Raw genomic sequence first — 16,037 nt, forward strand, 5'->3', positions numbered from 1 at the left:
TCTTCTCAGCAACCATAATACATACTTTACCTGTCTCTGCAGAGTTAAGGAGCTGGTTTTAAAAAGGTAGTTTTATTTTAAGTCATGAGGGTTCCTTCATTAACCGGAAGTGTTATTTAGCTTTCATCTGATTTATTACTTGGGAACAAAATCTTGGAAAAATCTTAGATGGAAATGCAAAGATGATACCAATTTAGAAAGTTTTAGAAAGTATTTGCAGTCTGGTGTCAAGTGACTCAATAGGGAACCCGCTACACTCTCGGGTTCAGCTTTACGTTAGAAGTGAGAAAATCCTTCCCTTTGAAACCTTAGCATTTTCCTTCTAGTAAGAGAAGCTGTTGATTCCTTCCACCTGCTATAAATGGGGTGAGACAGAAATAAAAGCCTGATGGGCTTCCTCCGTCCTGCACATTTGGTACTATATGACAGACACAATACACGCAATCAATTTGTGCAAGCTAATGATTGGAACAGTGTGAGATTAAATCTGTCATAAGATAGATCTGTTTCTAAATCTGATGCATGTTTGCTTTTACATATAATTTTTTTTCTTCTTGTAATCACAGACCTTATAGTGAGATAAAAGTGTGTACTTCATGGGAAAATTTCTTCGAGCAATGTGTGTTTGTCTTTCTTGGAAGTCATAAATTAAACAACAAATAATTCAGTTTCAGCCTTTATTCTGACAGAACTATATTGTGATTAACATTGGATTACAGATTCACCAAGCCTTGCAGGTTTACAGCATAGAGAAAAAAAACAGTTATTGGCAACCTGCATAACAGGGTAAGAAAAACAATATGTGTTAACAATATGTGATAATGCTCTTGAAATACAGAGACGACAACAACCGCACACCCACTATTATGACAGTCATCCTGAAAGTGATGCTCTTAATTTTAATGTTCTGCAAAACTTAAGGCAGAAGTATTTATACTTTAAAAGTTAAGATAAAAACTTCTAAATACTATATTCTACTGAACTTTAAAGTGTGAGTATACAGCACAAGAGTATAACAACAGGTAGATTTCTGAACTGTAGCTGTGAAACATAAATGCACTCCTGCATGTCCATCATGCACACCCAGGTTTTTTCCCCCACCCAGTATTGTTTGGCTAAAAGCAAGTTAAAGTTCCCCATTCCAAAAATATAAATCCCTTTATGAAGTATCAGAAAAGTGACTTAAGAGTTAAACCGATGTCATGAAGTCCAACGATAGGCAGTTCTCGATTGAATGGAACCAGATTCCAATGATTCTTAACAAAACATGTCTGGCTTTCACAAATAAGCAAGAAACCTCCAGATCTTTATATGATGACATGTTTGTGAAAAAAATAAAAATACAAGCAATATTCAAAAGTGTTTACAGTCCAGTCATCAAAAACCATGTACTGCTGTGTCATTTAATTTCTCAGGATAGTAGCTGCTTGCAAAAGTGACCTACAGATTACATCCATGCTACATTATACAGATACATCTCAACATTACTAAAAAGGTTTTTTTTCAGCAATTCATTTCACTGACTGAAACTCATGTTGTAAAGAATATTTACAAGGATTTATTTATGTTAATTTTGATGGTTATGGTTTTCAGACACTTTGAATCCAGTCCCCAGATCTTCAGAAAATGTTACCATTACATAACACCAATAATGAAAAAAATATACAAAAATTGTATGTTATGGTCTAAAGAATTACAAGAAAAACTGCTGACTTGACAGAAGATAGTCACTTACACTTTCCCGAATCAGACTGTTCAGAATGTTGCACATAAGCATAGTAACAGAAAATACAGTGGAAGGAAAAAATGTGTTAGGTATATTAAGTGCAAACCTTGAGAGAATTGTGAAGCAAAGACCTCTCTCTCTCCACTTTGGATCAGATTCACAATGTGTTTACTGTGGCTGAAATCAGTAGCTGTGTTTACATTGACCATATAATTGCATAATTTGACATTTTGAAAATAAATATGCTTAATGGAAATATGCCAATTTTGAAAAAAACAAAAAAATAAAACAAAACCTTTCTCTTCACTAAAATGTTTTGCTGCTAGGATGAGATGTTTTTTTTTTCTTTTGGCTGTACCATGAAGAAGAAGACAACAGGAAGTATTAGGAGGATGAGGGCACGACATGTTTTTTAATGACTTATCGTGTGAACAAACTTATTCACATGTGATTTTATTTGCGTTTCTCATGCAATTCAAATGTCGCAATTGAGAAATTGTGTTTTTTCTACATTACTGACAAAGCTTTGCGCACATTTGTAAAGGAAACACAGCTACTGTTTCCAGAGTTACCACACACAAACATGTCAGGGCGGAAGCTACAACCATCACATTCTTTGTTTTTAACCCAATCCAGAACCAGAATGATTAGAAACGTCGTACTGGTCTAACGGTGACATGTACCAGGGAATCCTAGAGGACTGTACGCTGCTGTATTGTTAACATTTGTGGAAAGGCTGATTTATTTTTCCAACAAGAACTGGCAACCTCCCAAAACGCAAAAAAGAACGAAAAGTTAATGGAAAAGGGAACAATGGGACTGAACAACAAAACCGGCCGAAGCAAAAAAAAAAAAATTTTATATGAAAAATATGTCAGTGCACATGTGAAACTCCTTTCGTTAAGGAGGTACAAAGCTATGACCTTTTTCTTTATTAACATTTAACCATAATTCAAATAGTTTTCTGGTTAAAACTTATGTTAACAGCTGGGGTGCCTCCATTTTAGTTATGCATGACATACGTGTTCATCATAAACCATCATGACATATAAACTTACAGAAATTGTGCATATAATAGAATCTGTTTTTATTGTTCCCCTTTTTAACATCCCATCTCCCAGTCAAAAAGGCCAGACTTCAGCCTCTTTAGCATCTGGTTGTGTTCAGATGCTGCTTGGCTGCAGAGCCACCCTCGTCGGTGTCTGACATTTTCACATCTGAAGCCCTCGCCGTCTGTGCTGCCCTGCGTTTAATGTCGAACACATCCCACTTATCAGACAGCAGGCCTTTGCTGAAAATTACGGATGCCAACCATGAAAAGAACACAATGGACACCAGCGACAAGAGCATGATAGTTGTGCGGAAGGGGAAGAACTGGGTTAGCTTCCCCTCCTTGTCCAACCGGCAGCCAGGGAACCTGATGGCGGGCGGGAGGCCTATGAGCGGCTCACCGCTCAGGACCCTCATGACAAAGCCCAGGATGTAGCCAACACAGACTCCGTAACCGTTAGACACCTTAAAGAAGAGGACGCAGACCAGCTGAGGAAACATGATGGTGTAGGACATGTCCACCCCTACGAGCCAGAAGACGAGGACACTGCTGTCCAGGAAGGTGAGACCAGTGCCAGCGAGACCCACGACTACCACTGAGATCCGGATCACCCACTGCATCTCATAGTCTGAGGCCTGGGGAAGAAATAACATGGGCAGGGAATTGTGTTACAGGATATGACGTCAGGGAAACCAACATTAAAATGTAGTACTGCACGCAGCTTTCCTCGAGTGCTGAAGTAGTTTTATACCTCAATTTTTCTTTGACTCCAACAGGTCTATAGTTCTCTGCATAAACTGTAACTGAGTAACAAAATAAAACTGTGAATTTTTCATAATGTGAATGAATGCAGGGTCTTTTTGTGTGCTGCAATATTTAGCAGCACAAACTGCTAGCCTAGTGGGTAGCAATTTTAATAAAGAGTATGTTCTTTTTTCATGTAAGTCATTGGTTTTTGGGAGGTTCTATAATGTACGCAGCGTTTAATTTTGCACAACTAATAGACATTCTTCAACTAATACAATATCGTTGTAAAGAAGACTGAAAACAAATATATTGCAAACCTTTCATGTTTTTCACTTGGAAACATTTCTTAAAACCTCGTGTAATTTTCCTCCACCCTAAAGATAAGTCCTACTTTGTGTTTGAGACGTTAGAAAATGGTGGGAAAGAAAATCTACATACATATCTCCTAAAATCTAGTTGACACGGAACCTCCAGTGCTTGGACGTCCTCACCTGTTTTCTGATGATGTTCTTGTAGATGTTTGAAGAGAACAAAGAGGCAGAGGACAGCAGGGCTGAGTCCATGGAGGACATGACAGCTGCAGCAACAGCTCCAATCCCAATGACAGACACGTAGGTGGGTGTGAGGAAAAGCAGTGCAATAGGAAGAATGGATCCTTCTTCGTCCCGCTCATACGGGGTGGGTAATCCATATGTGGTTGAGTTCCAGTCTGGGTATTATTAGACAGAACTTTTTAGGGGCACTAAAAGCCAGGAAGGTATTGTACAGATCTTAACAGCTTAGCAGACAAATACAATGTCTTATATCACATGTTTCCACAGGTGAAAGTTAGGGATTTGTACCTGTAGACGCTGCCACAGCTCCGATCAGGACAGATGGGATACCCAGGACCAGGCAGAAACCTGCTGAAGTGAAGCAGGTCAATTGAGCCTGGCTGTAAGACGAGGAGGACAGGATTCTTTGGTAAAACGCCTGGTAGGCCAAGCCGCCCAGCGCCTGGCACAAACACACAGTATACACATGGTGACAGGAATTAGCTTGTGCGGAAATACAGAATAGCGACAGAAATGCCCCCCAAGTGTTGTTATGCTAGGGTTTTTTCACACCTAACGAAAATATTTTTTAACTCAACAACTTCACAATACTTCATGTAGCTGTTGAAGTGGCAGGAAATAACACCTGTCCACCTGAAAAAACCGTCTCCCAGTCGCCACTCACCAGCAGCATGAAGTCGTCAAACCACTTGCCGGCTTCGTTGAGCTCCACTGTGCCCACCCATGGGGCCTGAAAAGTCTGGTTGTACGCCGTGAGCGAAATGTCCAGGGAGTGTGGGTTGGTCAACATGAAGGGAACGCACACCCACTGTAAGACAAACACACAAATAATATCAACAATAAGGTTAAGGTTAAGTCCCTAACATTTTAAATCTAAAGAAAAACAACAAAAAAAAGAAGCTATGTTACGTATTGTCAGGTTTGATTTCAACAGATTCTGTACTTTTTGTAATACCACTATTTCTGTAACTATTTTCATCCAATTTATCTATAAAGAGTTTAACATGTAAGTTTATGAAGTGGAAAAATTAACAGAAGAGCCAATCCATCAGAACTCAACACAAACATTGTCCCTCGTTCTGTTGTCATCTGTGTCTTCCCACATGGCTGCAGCTCAGTGATCTGACAGGACTCATCGTTGACCGGGTTTTATCATCTATTAGAAAAAGACGTGAAGCTGTGCAGACCCAGGCTGCTGGTTTAAACCTTCAGGTAAGTGTTTACACACCAGGCTGACAAAGATGAGGATCAGCTGGATGACATCGGTGTAGGCCACAGAGTAGAGCCCCCCCAGCAGAGTGTAGATGATGGCCACCACTGAGGAGATGATGATGGAGTAGACGTACGGCAGGTCCAGGATCACTCTCATGGTTCCACCTAGAACAACACAGAGGAGTGATGAGCGCTGAGGGACCGACAGAGATGGCATGTTTGTTTCTGTGGATACATGCAATCTTTACTATGACTCTTCAAATAAATTGCTTTTTATTTATTTTTTTTTTAGAATCACAGTAACTCACACAGACACACAGATGGAGATATATTGACTTCTGTTTTTACACTAATATTGTCCTAACGTTCACATTTTCACAAGAAAATCATCATACATTACATTTCTGCCATTTAAGGCAAGACTATAGATTTCATTTAAGACGTAGTGGTTAAACTTCTAAATGCTTTGAGAATCCAAAGTAAAGAAAGAGGTCAACAGAAATTTTACAAAAGAATCATTAAAAAAAAAAAAAAAAAAAAAAATCAAAGAGGACTTACTGGTTGTAACACTTTTTCACCCGCTTGGGTGCAAAAAACATTTCAATACTGGTAATCTAAAGAAAAACGCTGAACTTAAGTATCTAAAAACAATTGTGAAAGGTTAAAAAAACAAACAAACAAACAAACAAACAAACAAACAAACAAACAAACAAACAAACAACAAATGCATAAATAAAATACATCTTGTTACTCAAGGCAAGCAAAGCATCACTACCTTCACCGTCTCTTCTCCCAAATTGCCATGGTCCCCCGTGCAGCAGCCTGCAGCCACACCACAACAAAACCCTTAAACAGAGAAGTATAAAATCTGCACCATCTATCGCCACTCACCACCCTGCAGAGGTCTCACCTCTGCCCCTCGCCTGCTGTTTACCCCCCACCACTCTTTCTCTCTCCCGTTGATTCCCCGTTGGCTCGGCTTTGAATCATCATACTGCTTTGGTTCAGGCTCTACATCCTCACTGCAATCAAAGCTGTCCAGAAGTGCCATAGCGAGACAGTGCTACAAACAAAGATTTTCTTACCGTTTGAACTTTGTCACCTCTTGAGGATACATGCTTTTCAAAGCGTTAAAAAAAAATCTTAAAAGTGTGGCCTGTCTTTGCATTTCGCCACTTTTACTCTGGAGTAAATAAAGCGCACCTGTTTGTAAATTAATCTAATTCCAGCTGGATATTATAATTTATATTTTAGTCACATCTGCAGCTTTCTTTTTTTTTTTTTTACCTGTTGGATGCACCAGGGCTGCATCCAATAGGTTGGCTTAACTGGAATGTTTCCACCAATATGAGTTGACTTGAAGTGTTAAAATAAATTGCATCTGTGCAACCTGAAATATATGAACTAATTCTAGACTTGACCTAGTTATGTCTGCGTAGCTGGTTAGTAAATTTTGGTTGAATAATTGTATGGTTTCAAAGCTTTGGTTTTCTTTTATCTTACGGTAGCAATGCTATTGAGTGATTATGGTTCAGTTATGTAATTTTATTTCCTATTTGTTTGTTTTTTCACATTTAAATATGTTCAGGTAGTTGGTCTCGGCTGCTGCACATTTTGACCACCAGAGAGCAGTGTTTCAAAAATGATTACTGTTTCTCAACACGGGGAAGGAAATACACCTTATTTTCTTCTTGTGTTGCTATGCTACATGCTGAACTTGGATGTGAACTGTACGTGTTATATCTGCGGGAGATAGTTTTGGCAGAAAATCGGTAAATATATACGTCACTTGTTGAAATATGTTGGTACGTTCATTTATGTGATAAGCAGTCAGTATTTTAGTAAGATGAAACGGATGGTTTAGGGAGCCTGTATGTGCGGTGCAGGGCGGCCATTTTGTGCGTGTGACAATAAGATGTCCGATCATCGGTGTGCTCCAGCATTAAGAGTGAACTGAGACGTTAAATGTAAGTGATGATAAAATAAGTCGTATCACAACTCCATTCGTTCTAAATCAGTGAGGTGTAATGCAGCTCTCAGTATTGTATTTGTGCAGTCAGAGGCCACTGCCATATTTCGATTTCTTTTCTTTTATTGAATTTTCTTTTTGTGCTTTTTCTCTGTTATTTTGGAGATCTGCCGCATTTCATCAGTAGTTACCTACTGTTTGCTACCAAACAGTAGGTAACTACTGATTGTTGAACAAAAGTAAGAAACAAGACAGCTTTGTTTAATCTGTCTCAACTAAAAATAAAATACACTGCACATTAAGAACCCCAGTTATTGTTTTCCTGTGAGGCTAAGTATTTTTCCCGGGCTACATCTGCATAAGCATCCAGATCAACCCAGGTTTTAGAGTTCTTCTAATGTGATGGGACATGATGTAACACAGTCACTGCATCGCAAATAGTTTCTGGGAGGTCTGTTTACCAGATATACAACTACACTTCAAACCTGTGATGTTACTCCTATGTGCTAAATGTAGGAGGAGGAAAGGTGAAAGATTCAAAGACTTAAAGTACTGCATCGGAGATGGACCCCCTGATGTTGTTCAGTTCCTTGTCCCACTTATAAACCTCTCACATGTGGGAGATGCACACAACACACACTCTGCTTTAGTTCTTTTCTCCAGCAGAAATATGACTCTGAGTGCTAATACCGTGCCGACATATCACGGGCCACAAAAGTGTGTTTAAAACATTGAGCAACCGAGCCATCACACACACACACACACACACACACACACACACACACACACATGCACATTCTCACCAGCAAACCAGAAGTTCATTTAATATTATCCTGCAATGCTCCGGTGGGTCATTTTGCTCTGCACACTTTAAAATGACAAGTGTTTCTGTGACTATGTGCATATGCTAGTTGTAGGTCAGGAATCTATGCGTAACATTTACAAAAACAACACGAGGTATGATTAAAACCTATCAGATATTATATATCTCTGTGGACAAAATTAACTGCTTACCTGTCAGTAGTTTTGTGAATGGAAACATAAAGGGGCTCAAGCACTGGTTATAGCTTGCGCTTTACGAATATGCTTACAAACATTGTTAGAATTAAAAATAATCATGTTTGGTGTCATGCATGCATAATAATATGCATTGCACTCTCTTTATTTAAAACTCATATACCCCTGAGTTTTACTATGAACCTCTTGGCAGCTTCTCTGATTAAAGCTCTCTTTGTGAGTCTTACATGTCCAGGCCGTACCCTCCCACTCACCCAATGACTGCTGGGACACCAGTCCCCCCCCCCAGTGACCCTGCAAGGGTCAGCGGGTATAGACAATGGATGGATGGATGGATGGATGGATGGATGGATGGATGGATGGATGGATGGATGCACTCAAACATGTTCAGTTTTCACATTTTTCACAGAGCGCATAAACTCATTAGATGCATATTAGACACATTATCACACACAGTCGCATACAACATCACAGAGAATTATGTGAATCCTAAACATTAGAAGATAAACATCGGAAGTATGTGGAGATAGCATATCAGACGATTTAAAACATTTTTCACTAAAAAGTTAACTCGTAAGAATAAATATGTAAGCGCTCTGTGTGTTTGTATTCATTCACCCAGTCAAGGCAAACATGCAGCACAATATGGTACAGCAGTAACATTGTAAGCCACTCTTACTCTGCAGTAATTGATCATGTTCATTTATTTGGATTTTCCCAGACATTAAAAACATTCAACAAAGAAAACATTCAGTTTAAGCTTAGAAGTGAATTATTCCAAACACTCCAATCTACTTTGGGGCTTATTTGTGTTTACAAAATTAAAAAAAAAAATATTGTTTTTGAAAGCGTCAGAACTGTTATATATTTTCAGGAAAAACCTGTTTGTCACTATCTGATACTAAATCTCACTAACCCTTTTATTTTTAAGGTCAGACAAAATCAACAAAATTATTTCTATTTGCTAAATATAGAAAAACAGAAGAGAGAATTTTTATTACTTATTTTTTTATTAAGAGTGAAATGAGATGGTTACCAACATAAGTGGAACAGTCACTCATAGAGGAAGAAGTCACTAGTCAAAAGGCAAGATAAAAGTGATTAAAATTGGCAAAAGCAGTCAGGCACAAAGACAGTTATTTTGTAGAGACATGTAGAAAACGTATTTGGCTGTGATGAGGATCACAGCCTCTCAAAGCATCAGTCAGTGTTTTTATGTTGGCCACAAATGAGTCTCCAAACAGTCAATACCTTCAGGTTGGTAACTTAAGGACAGCAGAGTCGATGTTTTTAGCTTTGGGTATCACTTTTGGACTCACCTCAGTCCAGAAGACTCTTCCTGAGAAGAGCTTTAAAGGCAGCCTATAAACCAGACTGCATTAAACCAGTTCTGAAAAAGTAAATGTTCCTAAAAAAAAAAGTAAATGTTTGACACAATGTCAGATAAAGAGGGGGGGAAAAAAAAAACATTCCGTGTGTTTTTTTTAATGTTTTTTTTATGTGTGCATAAATATCTGGTTTCAACTGTATGTAATACATGCAATCTTTTCAAGATGCAAAATTTACTTCTCAAACATCTAAACTGACATTTTAGGAATAAATTATTACTTCACCAACTGCGTGAAATGTACAGAAACAAAACACTTTTTCTTCCTCGTATCTCAAAGCATAGTGTCTTGTAGGGAGACAGAGTTTGAGGATAATGAAAGCCCTTATACATTGTAAAAACAATGTTGAGAGAAAGCATAATACTAAATCAAAACCCAACATATAAAAATTACTTTCATTGTCTTACAAAAAACTGACTCCCAAAATGTGCTGGTTTTGGATACAAGCTTAAAATGTATTTATTGGCTTCTTTTTATTGCTCTGTTTGTCAGAAAACTGTCTGAACTGACATGGCACCGCCCAGCTGTTTTTCTACTCTCCTGTTTATGGACATCATGTACCCTGACGTTTTGGTGCCCACGTGATCCTACAGGTATGTTACAGCACCCATGACAGTGTCCAACATTTTTAACAGCATGAGGTAACATACCCAGGCTGACAAGCGTGCGTGCCACCCACAGCACATCGGCCACCAGCGCAGGAAAGATCAGTGCACTGCTCAGGACGTTCCCATATTTCTGTTGGAAAGGATCCATCATTGTCATGTACTTGTTCTCTCTCATAGGCCTGGCAAAGAAGAAGCCACCTGCAGAGGGAAAAGCAGCAGCGCAAGTTGTTATTCTGTTTGTGGGAAGCGATCGAGTAATTAATGTTGGGACAAGGTCATGTTTCTGCCATGTAAAAACCCGGAGTGGTGAGCAAAAGAGTGAACGGACGTGTGTGTGTTTGTGTGTGTGTGTGCGTGTGTGTGTGAGGGTGAACAATTGCACAAACAAGTGTTCCCTCCTGATAACACACTGAGACACCTTGAGCTGAGATCAGGCGTCCTTCTGGTCAACAATAGACCGCCGCAGAACAGGGAATGTTATACTTCCTGCTCAGAGACTGGGGTTTCCAATTCATCCTCCACTAACATCCCACAGGCTACTCTGACAGCAGGACAGCGTCGGCTATTTCAGCGGCTGTCAACATTTAACAAACCGATTAGTTTGTTGACTTGGCTCATTCAGAGGTAATCTTTCAAACCTCTTGGCTGAACTCATTTCATTGCACCTGTTTTTTTTTTTCTTTCTTTTGATTGCTCATAGATCTATTTTTACCACGAGTGGCGCATTTAATGATGCAGAGTCAGATTGGCGTTGGGTGAGGGAGAGCCGCACTTGTCATGTCAATGAAGTTCATTTTACAAAGAAGGTAATGAAGCAAGGAGCCGTGTTGATTTTGTTCCCATGATAAGAATAGTAACCATAAAATGTGTGCTTGTCACAGTGTTGTTGCTAAGCAAATAGCAAGCACCAAGGGTTTCTCATTTCTTACTGCTTCTCCCACCATGGTGCTGCAACATTCTGAGCCGTCTGCAAACTTCACTCACCTAAGAAGAAGGTCAAGACATAAGGAACGGGCATGAGCGCCCAAACCGCACCGAGTGTTGGGTTGTATGTTGCCTCAGCGATACCCAGAATGAAACCTCCTCCCACCCATGTAGCTGGAGAGAGAAACGGATAAGATATCTCAGGGACGTGCGCTTGACAACAAGCTTTTCAACAACACTTGTGTCATCAAGTCATGGGTGTTCCCGAGTGAAGACGGTGTGTTTGTCTTTACCAGTGAGAGTGAAAATCCCAACAAGCAAATTAATTTTGCGTCCAGCCAGAAGCGTCATCTCCATGCCGTCTCCTGTGCTTCTTTTCTCTACCCTCTTGGAGCGCATGGACGCCCAGATGCCTGTGCCCAAAATCACGACGTAGAACACCGCCATCACCACTAGACCGGGGACGTTGAGAGCCATCTTGAGCTTAGCTTTTGTGCGTTTAACCTGTTAAAAGACACAATTGAAGAAGACGAAGAAGAAGCAGCACAGTCACTGAAACATATTTCAGTGACTTGCAAGCAATAATTAAAAGCTTCATTTACAGAAAAAAATGACTTCTTCAATCAGTTGTATTTATAAAGCACCATTCATACTAAAAGCAGCTCAAAGTCACGTATAAGCAGTTTAATTTGCATGTATACAGAAGGAATAAATAGGAGGAAAGTGTTTGGGACATAAACAAATCCAAGAAAACACAAGCTACAAATGAAAAGTTTTATCTTGAGATTATTTTCTAAAATACAAATTGTTAAACTTTATGCCACAAACATCCAACGACTTCAGTTAGCTAAATTTCAGCCAAACCCCCATAGAGTGAAACCTACCTACAGTATATGAACAATTACAACGAAAAAGATTGTTCTGTTAAAAACCAAAACTTTTTCTCTGCAATAGTCAACAAATGTTTATACCAATGACCAACAAGCAGTATTCAGGTGCAGCTACACAGGTAATACAGTAAACTGCAGGTACAACAAATGGAAAAATGCAGATTTGATCTATGGGGAATGTAAAAGTTGACCAGAGTGAATTTTGTAAAATGTTCGTCTTTTCACATTGATCAGGTAGCTGCGACTTTCCCAGTCAAGGCTATTTTGGTAAACCTTCCTTGAATAATTGTTATATGCAAGACATTTAGCAGTGATGTGGTGTGTATGTTATATTTACTCTGCTCTTGTAATGCAAGGACTAGATCATCCACAGCCACATCTCCATAATATGGTTTGTGTATCTACTTTGTTTTCAACAGCACACAGATTAAAAACAAAAAAAAAACAAAAAAAAAAACAGGTGTGTTTGAATGTTGCAAGTCTGGATTCAGTACAAGCTGAATTTCCCCCATATTTGGAATGTGAAGTTAATATTTAACCCTTATGTTTAAATCATGTTTTTCTTAATTTCCCAGTGGTATTTTTTCATTTTAAAAAAAGTAATTATTTAGATAAGTCTAATCAGTACTTAGATGAGCCTTTTTTTGTAATGACAATTTCTGGGCATCTGCAGCATGAAGACAGCTTGCATTCTTCCATGCAAGAAGATGCCACTTGATGAGCCAGACTTTTAGTTTTTAAAAGTTTCATTCTATGGCTTATTTAAAGCATATCCAGAATAATATGTTGACCCTGAAACAATAGCATTAAGGACCATAGATTAACACAGACACCTGACTCCCTTTCAGTATTTTCCATCCAAGATGCCACTTTGGTGTACCTCCTGCCTTTTCTCCCTCTCAGCAGCATTGAGATGCACAGACTGAGAGCATCAGTTAAGTTCACACTTTAACTTCTCGACAGTCAAGCTAATTATCTGCCTGCTTCGCTAACGCTAACTGGAAGCCACACATTGAGTATGAAATGTGGGTGAGTCAGAAGTGGGATGGCTTAAGGGAAATGGATTTGACTTTTCATCGAGAAGAGGAAGGTAGCGTGCACAATCACAATGTTAAAAAAAAGGACAAAAAATGAAAATGAGAAAATGGGTGCCTACAACTGCATGGGTGGAAATACAAAAAAAAAAAACAGGAATACATCCGGTCGTAAGCTGACATTTTGCTCTTATTGAAAGTTTTGGATATTTTCAAAGTGCTGGTTGTACCAGTTGTTTTTTTTAAATTCCCCTATTACAGTCAAAGAATTGAACAAACTACTTATTTAAAGCAATACCTGCATTTTAACTGAATAAGAAGTCAACATTGAACATGCATACAGAGCAGAACGCATCTAATCTCAGCTTCCACAAAGCACACTTTATTAAAACCACGAACAGAGAAGACATAGAGAGCTAGAAAGCTCTGGTCAAGTATTTCTGGCAAAAGTACTTTTGGCTCCACTCCACCTCAGAGCTATTCCTAGGACAGGCAAGCCCTTGCACTTAGCATACCCCAAGCTGGCAGAGTTCTAGGAAACGTGACACGCAAACAGTCTGTGCCCTGCACTTATCATGGACACCAATCAAAAACAAGGAAACGTGGAACATATGCAGCAATTTGGGAAAGAAGAAATAATCAAGAAGTACAGGGGTGAGCATTTTCAGTGAATACATACTTACAGGGAACAGAACGTGTCAGTGATGATGTGAAGAGGGACAGAGGTGTGTTTTTTTTTCCTCACAAGGTGATCATTTCAGTCCAGGGAAGGAAGGATTCATTCAACACTCATCCTCGGTGTTCAGGAGAGACACAAACTGCCAGGTGTTTGAGGGAGAGACCCCAATGCAAACACAAATCAGTCTGATGTAATAAGGCCTAACACAAGATGTTTTTTTTTTTTTTTAATAAACTGCTCTACAGTCTGGAAAACGTAGGAGACTTGAAGTTCAAAGCTAATAAGACAGCGTCAATTAGCGAGGATGGAAGGCTCTGGAATCAACACTCAGATCTCCACTGGTTTTAAAGCTGACGGGGAGGGAGGGCACGGAGGTATACAAAAGAAACAGAAGCCGACACACAACCACCTGATTGGTACGTTGGTGCTGCAGCCAGTGCGCTTGCCTCAAATTGAAAGCTCCTCCTGTTCTGATAGATTTTTGAGGATGGCTTTGAGTTCAAAACATGACTTCAGCTACTCGTGATCGACTCAATTAACTCTCCTGCTGTAGTATGGCTTGCTTATTTTTTTTATTTTGTTAAAACCTGCCTTTTCTTTGCTGTCAGTAAACACACACCCTTCTTCTACTTTATTCCACGTATTCTAGAAATGCGTCAGTGACTCTCTGTATGCCAATTGATCACCTACTTTGTGTTTGGCATGTGCAGCACTCTCAAACATGTTGTCACATGCTGTAAAACCAGGTATGGCAATGTGTTTAGAAATTAGGAATGAATGATTGCGTCTACCAGGATCTTCAACATGTTACAGGCTCAACCTGCTTAAGTGCTGAAAGACCTTTAGGGACGTTTGCTGTGGAAAACAGGTGCCAGATATCTCTGTTTGGTCTCTTCTCTCTTGAACAAAACAACATTGAATGTGCTGTTCTGTGGTTTGCTTCAAAGCGCTGATTAAAACGCAACAAGCAAAAAAACAAAAAAAAAAAAAAACAATTCACTTGTGTGGATATTTCATAGTAAATACTGAGCTATAATAACCAAACCGACACATCCAGATACAGTTTCACTTCAAAAGATTGTTTAATGGACTTTTAAAGCGGAGTCAGCGGGTTTTTTGCCACCAACCCATGACTCCACCACGCAGGATGGGTGACGATCACCAGCTAAATGTTGACTGCTGGGTGGTAAATCAAGCTCAGCAGTGATGACAAGTCTGGACAAATCTTGTCCTTTTAAGATTGTGCCACAGCCATTTTTCTATTCTCTTATGTTTAAGCAGTGTATACAAATTATGAGCTCACCCTACAGTAATTTTGGATATGTTTGTTGATAGAAATGTGACTGCATAAACTGTAACTGTAAGAACTGTGATTACTTGTGTTTGTCACTGATTGGAAATGTCCTTTTTTGGGGGGAGAAGGATTGGATTAGAGAGGGAAATAAATGTGATTAATAGTCAAGACTTCTGTCTTAAGCCCAATCAGGTTGTGGAAATGTTGTTTTTATCCTCTGTAATTAAGAAACTTCCCAGCAGGCTCTATTTAAGTTGTTTTTCTACGTAAAATTGTCTGGCATCTTCGATAATAATAGCAATATTTATACTAATTTCTATCTTCAAAGATAAGCTATAAAAACGTAGAGAATGTTGCTGAAACTTCTCTGACATTGACAAAGATCATCATCAGCATATTCTGCTTTGACTGTCTGGTTTAATGTAAAGACAGTCAGTTTACTTGAAGAAAAATTAGATTTCTTGGCACATCCTAGGGCAAAAAAATGCCACATAGCTATTAAGAGTAATTGACTATCTGCAAAACAACCTGTGCAAGCAAAGCCACTCTGAACACTAAGTTGGTTGTGTAAAAGAAGAAAAAAAAACACTAGAATTTAACTATTATGGAGCTAAAACAGCCTCAGTATTCACAAATGCACAGAATAATATTTACAAACGCACAGAACAAATGTCCAGCCTGGACTCTTATTGTGAGTCCAGGCGTCCTTATGGAACATAAAATGTGGCCCCAAACAATAAGATTCAACTCAGTAAGATAAAACTAAACTAAACTACACCCTAAGCATGTTTCCCTGTGCAGTCATTTTCATACGGTATGCGCTCATTGGTGGGTTCTACTGACATAGTCGGTTCTAGCAGGTTTTTCTACTTGTGTAATGTAGCATATGTCAAGTGTATAAAAACAGAAACTTTCTATTGCAACTGCCAAGGCAGACGAGCTCT

The 16,037-nt window shown here is 39.1% G+C and overlaps 1 protein-coding gene across 1 annotated transcript; it reads right to left on the reverse strand.

Moving 5' to 3' along the window:
- Positions 1 to 2,564: 2,564 nt before the first annotated feature.
- On the reverse strand, positions 2,565 to 14,108 carry LOC103132911 (high affinity choline transporter 1-like). The gene is made up of 9 exons (XM_007544683.2): positions 13,804 to 14,108; positions 11,490 to 11,700; positions 11,257 to 11,370; positions 10,315 to 10,470; positions 5,307 to 5,455; positions 4,743 to 4,886; positions 4,367 to 4,520; positions 4,016 to 4,233; positions 2,565 to 3,412 (listed from the first exon to the last, which is right to left on the reverse strand). Exons 2-9 carry the CDS (start codon positions 11,671 to 11,673, stop codon positions 2,873 to 2,875), a joined length of 1,659 nt encoding a protein of 552 aa, XP_007544745.1. The 5' UTR covers positions 11,674 to 11,700; positions 13,804 to 14,108; the 3' UTR covers positions 2,565 to 2,872.
- Between the last annotated feature and the right edge of the window lie 1,929 nt (positions 14,109 to 16,037).

This window comes from Poecilia formosa, unplaced genomic scaffold (assembly GCF_000485575.1).
Source record: "Poecilia formosa unplaced genomic scaffold, Poecilia_formosa-5.1.2 Scaffold11, whole genome shotgun sequence".
Classification (NCBI taxonomy): domain Eukaryota; kingdom Metazoa; phylum Chordata; class Actinopteri; order Cyprinodontiformes; family Poeciliidae; genus Poecilia; species Poecilia formosa.

Excerpts from the sequence above, each read along its gene's own strand:
- LOC103132911 (XM_007544683.2), bottom strand. The coding sequence starts at position 11,673 with ATGGCTCTCAACGTCCCCGGTCTAGTGGTGATGGCGGTGTTCTACGTC. Across the intron at positions 4,521-4,742 it reads TTGACGACTTCATGCTGCTG|GCGCTGGGCGGCTTGGCCTA; the intron begins GTGAGTGGCGAC and ends TGTTTGTGCCAG. Across the intron at positions 3,413-4,015 it reads AGAACATCATCAGAAAACAG|GCCTCAGACTATGAGATGCA; the intron begins GTGAGGACGTCC and ends TTTCTTCCCCAG.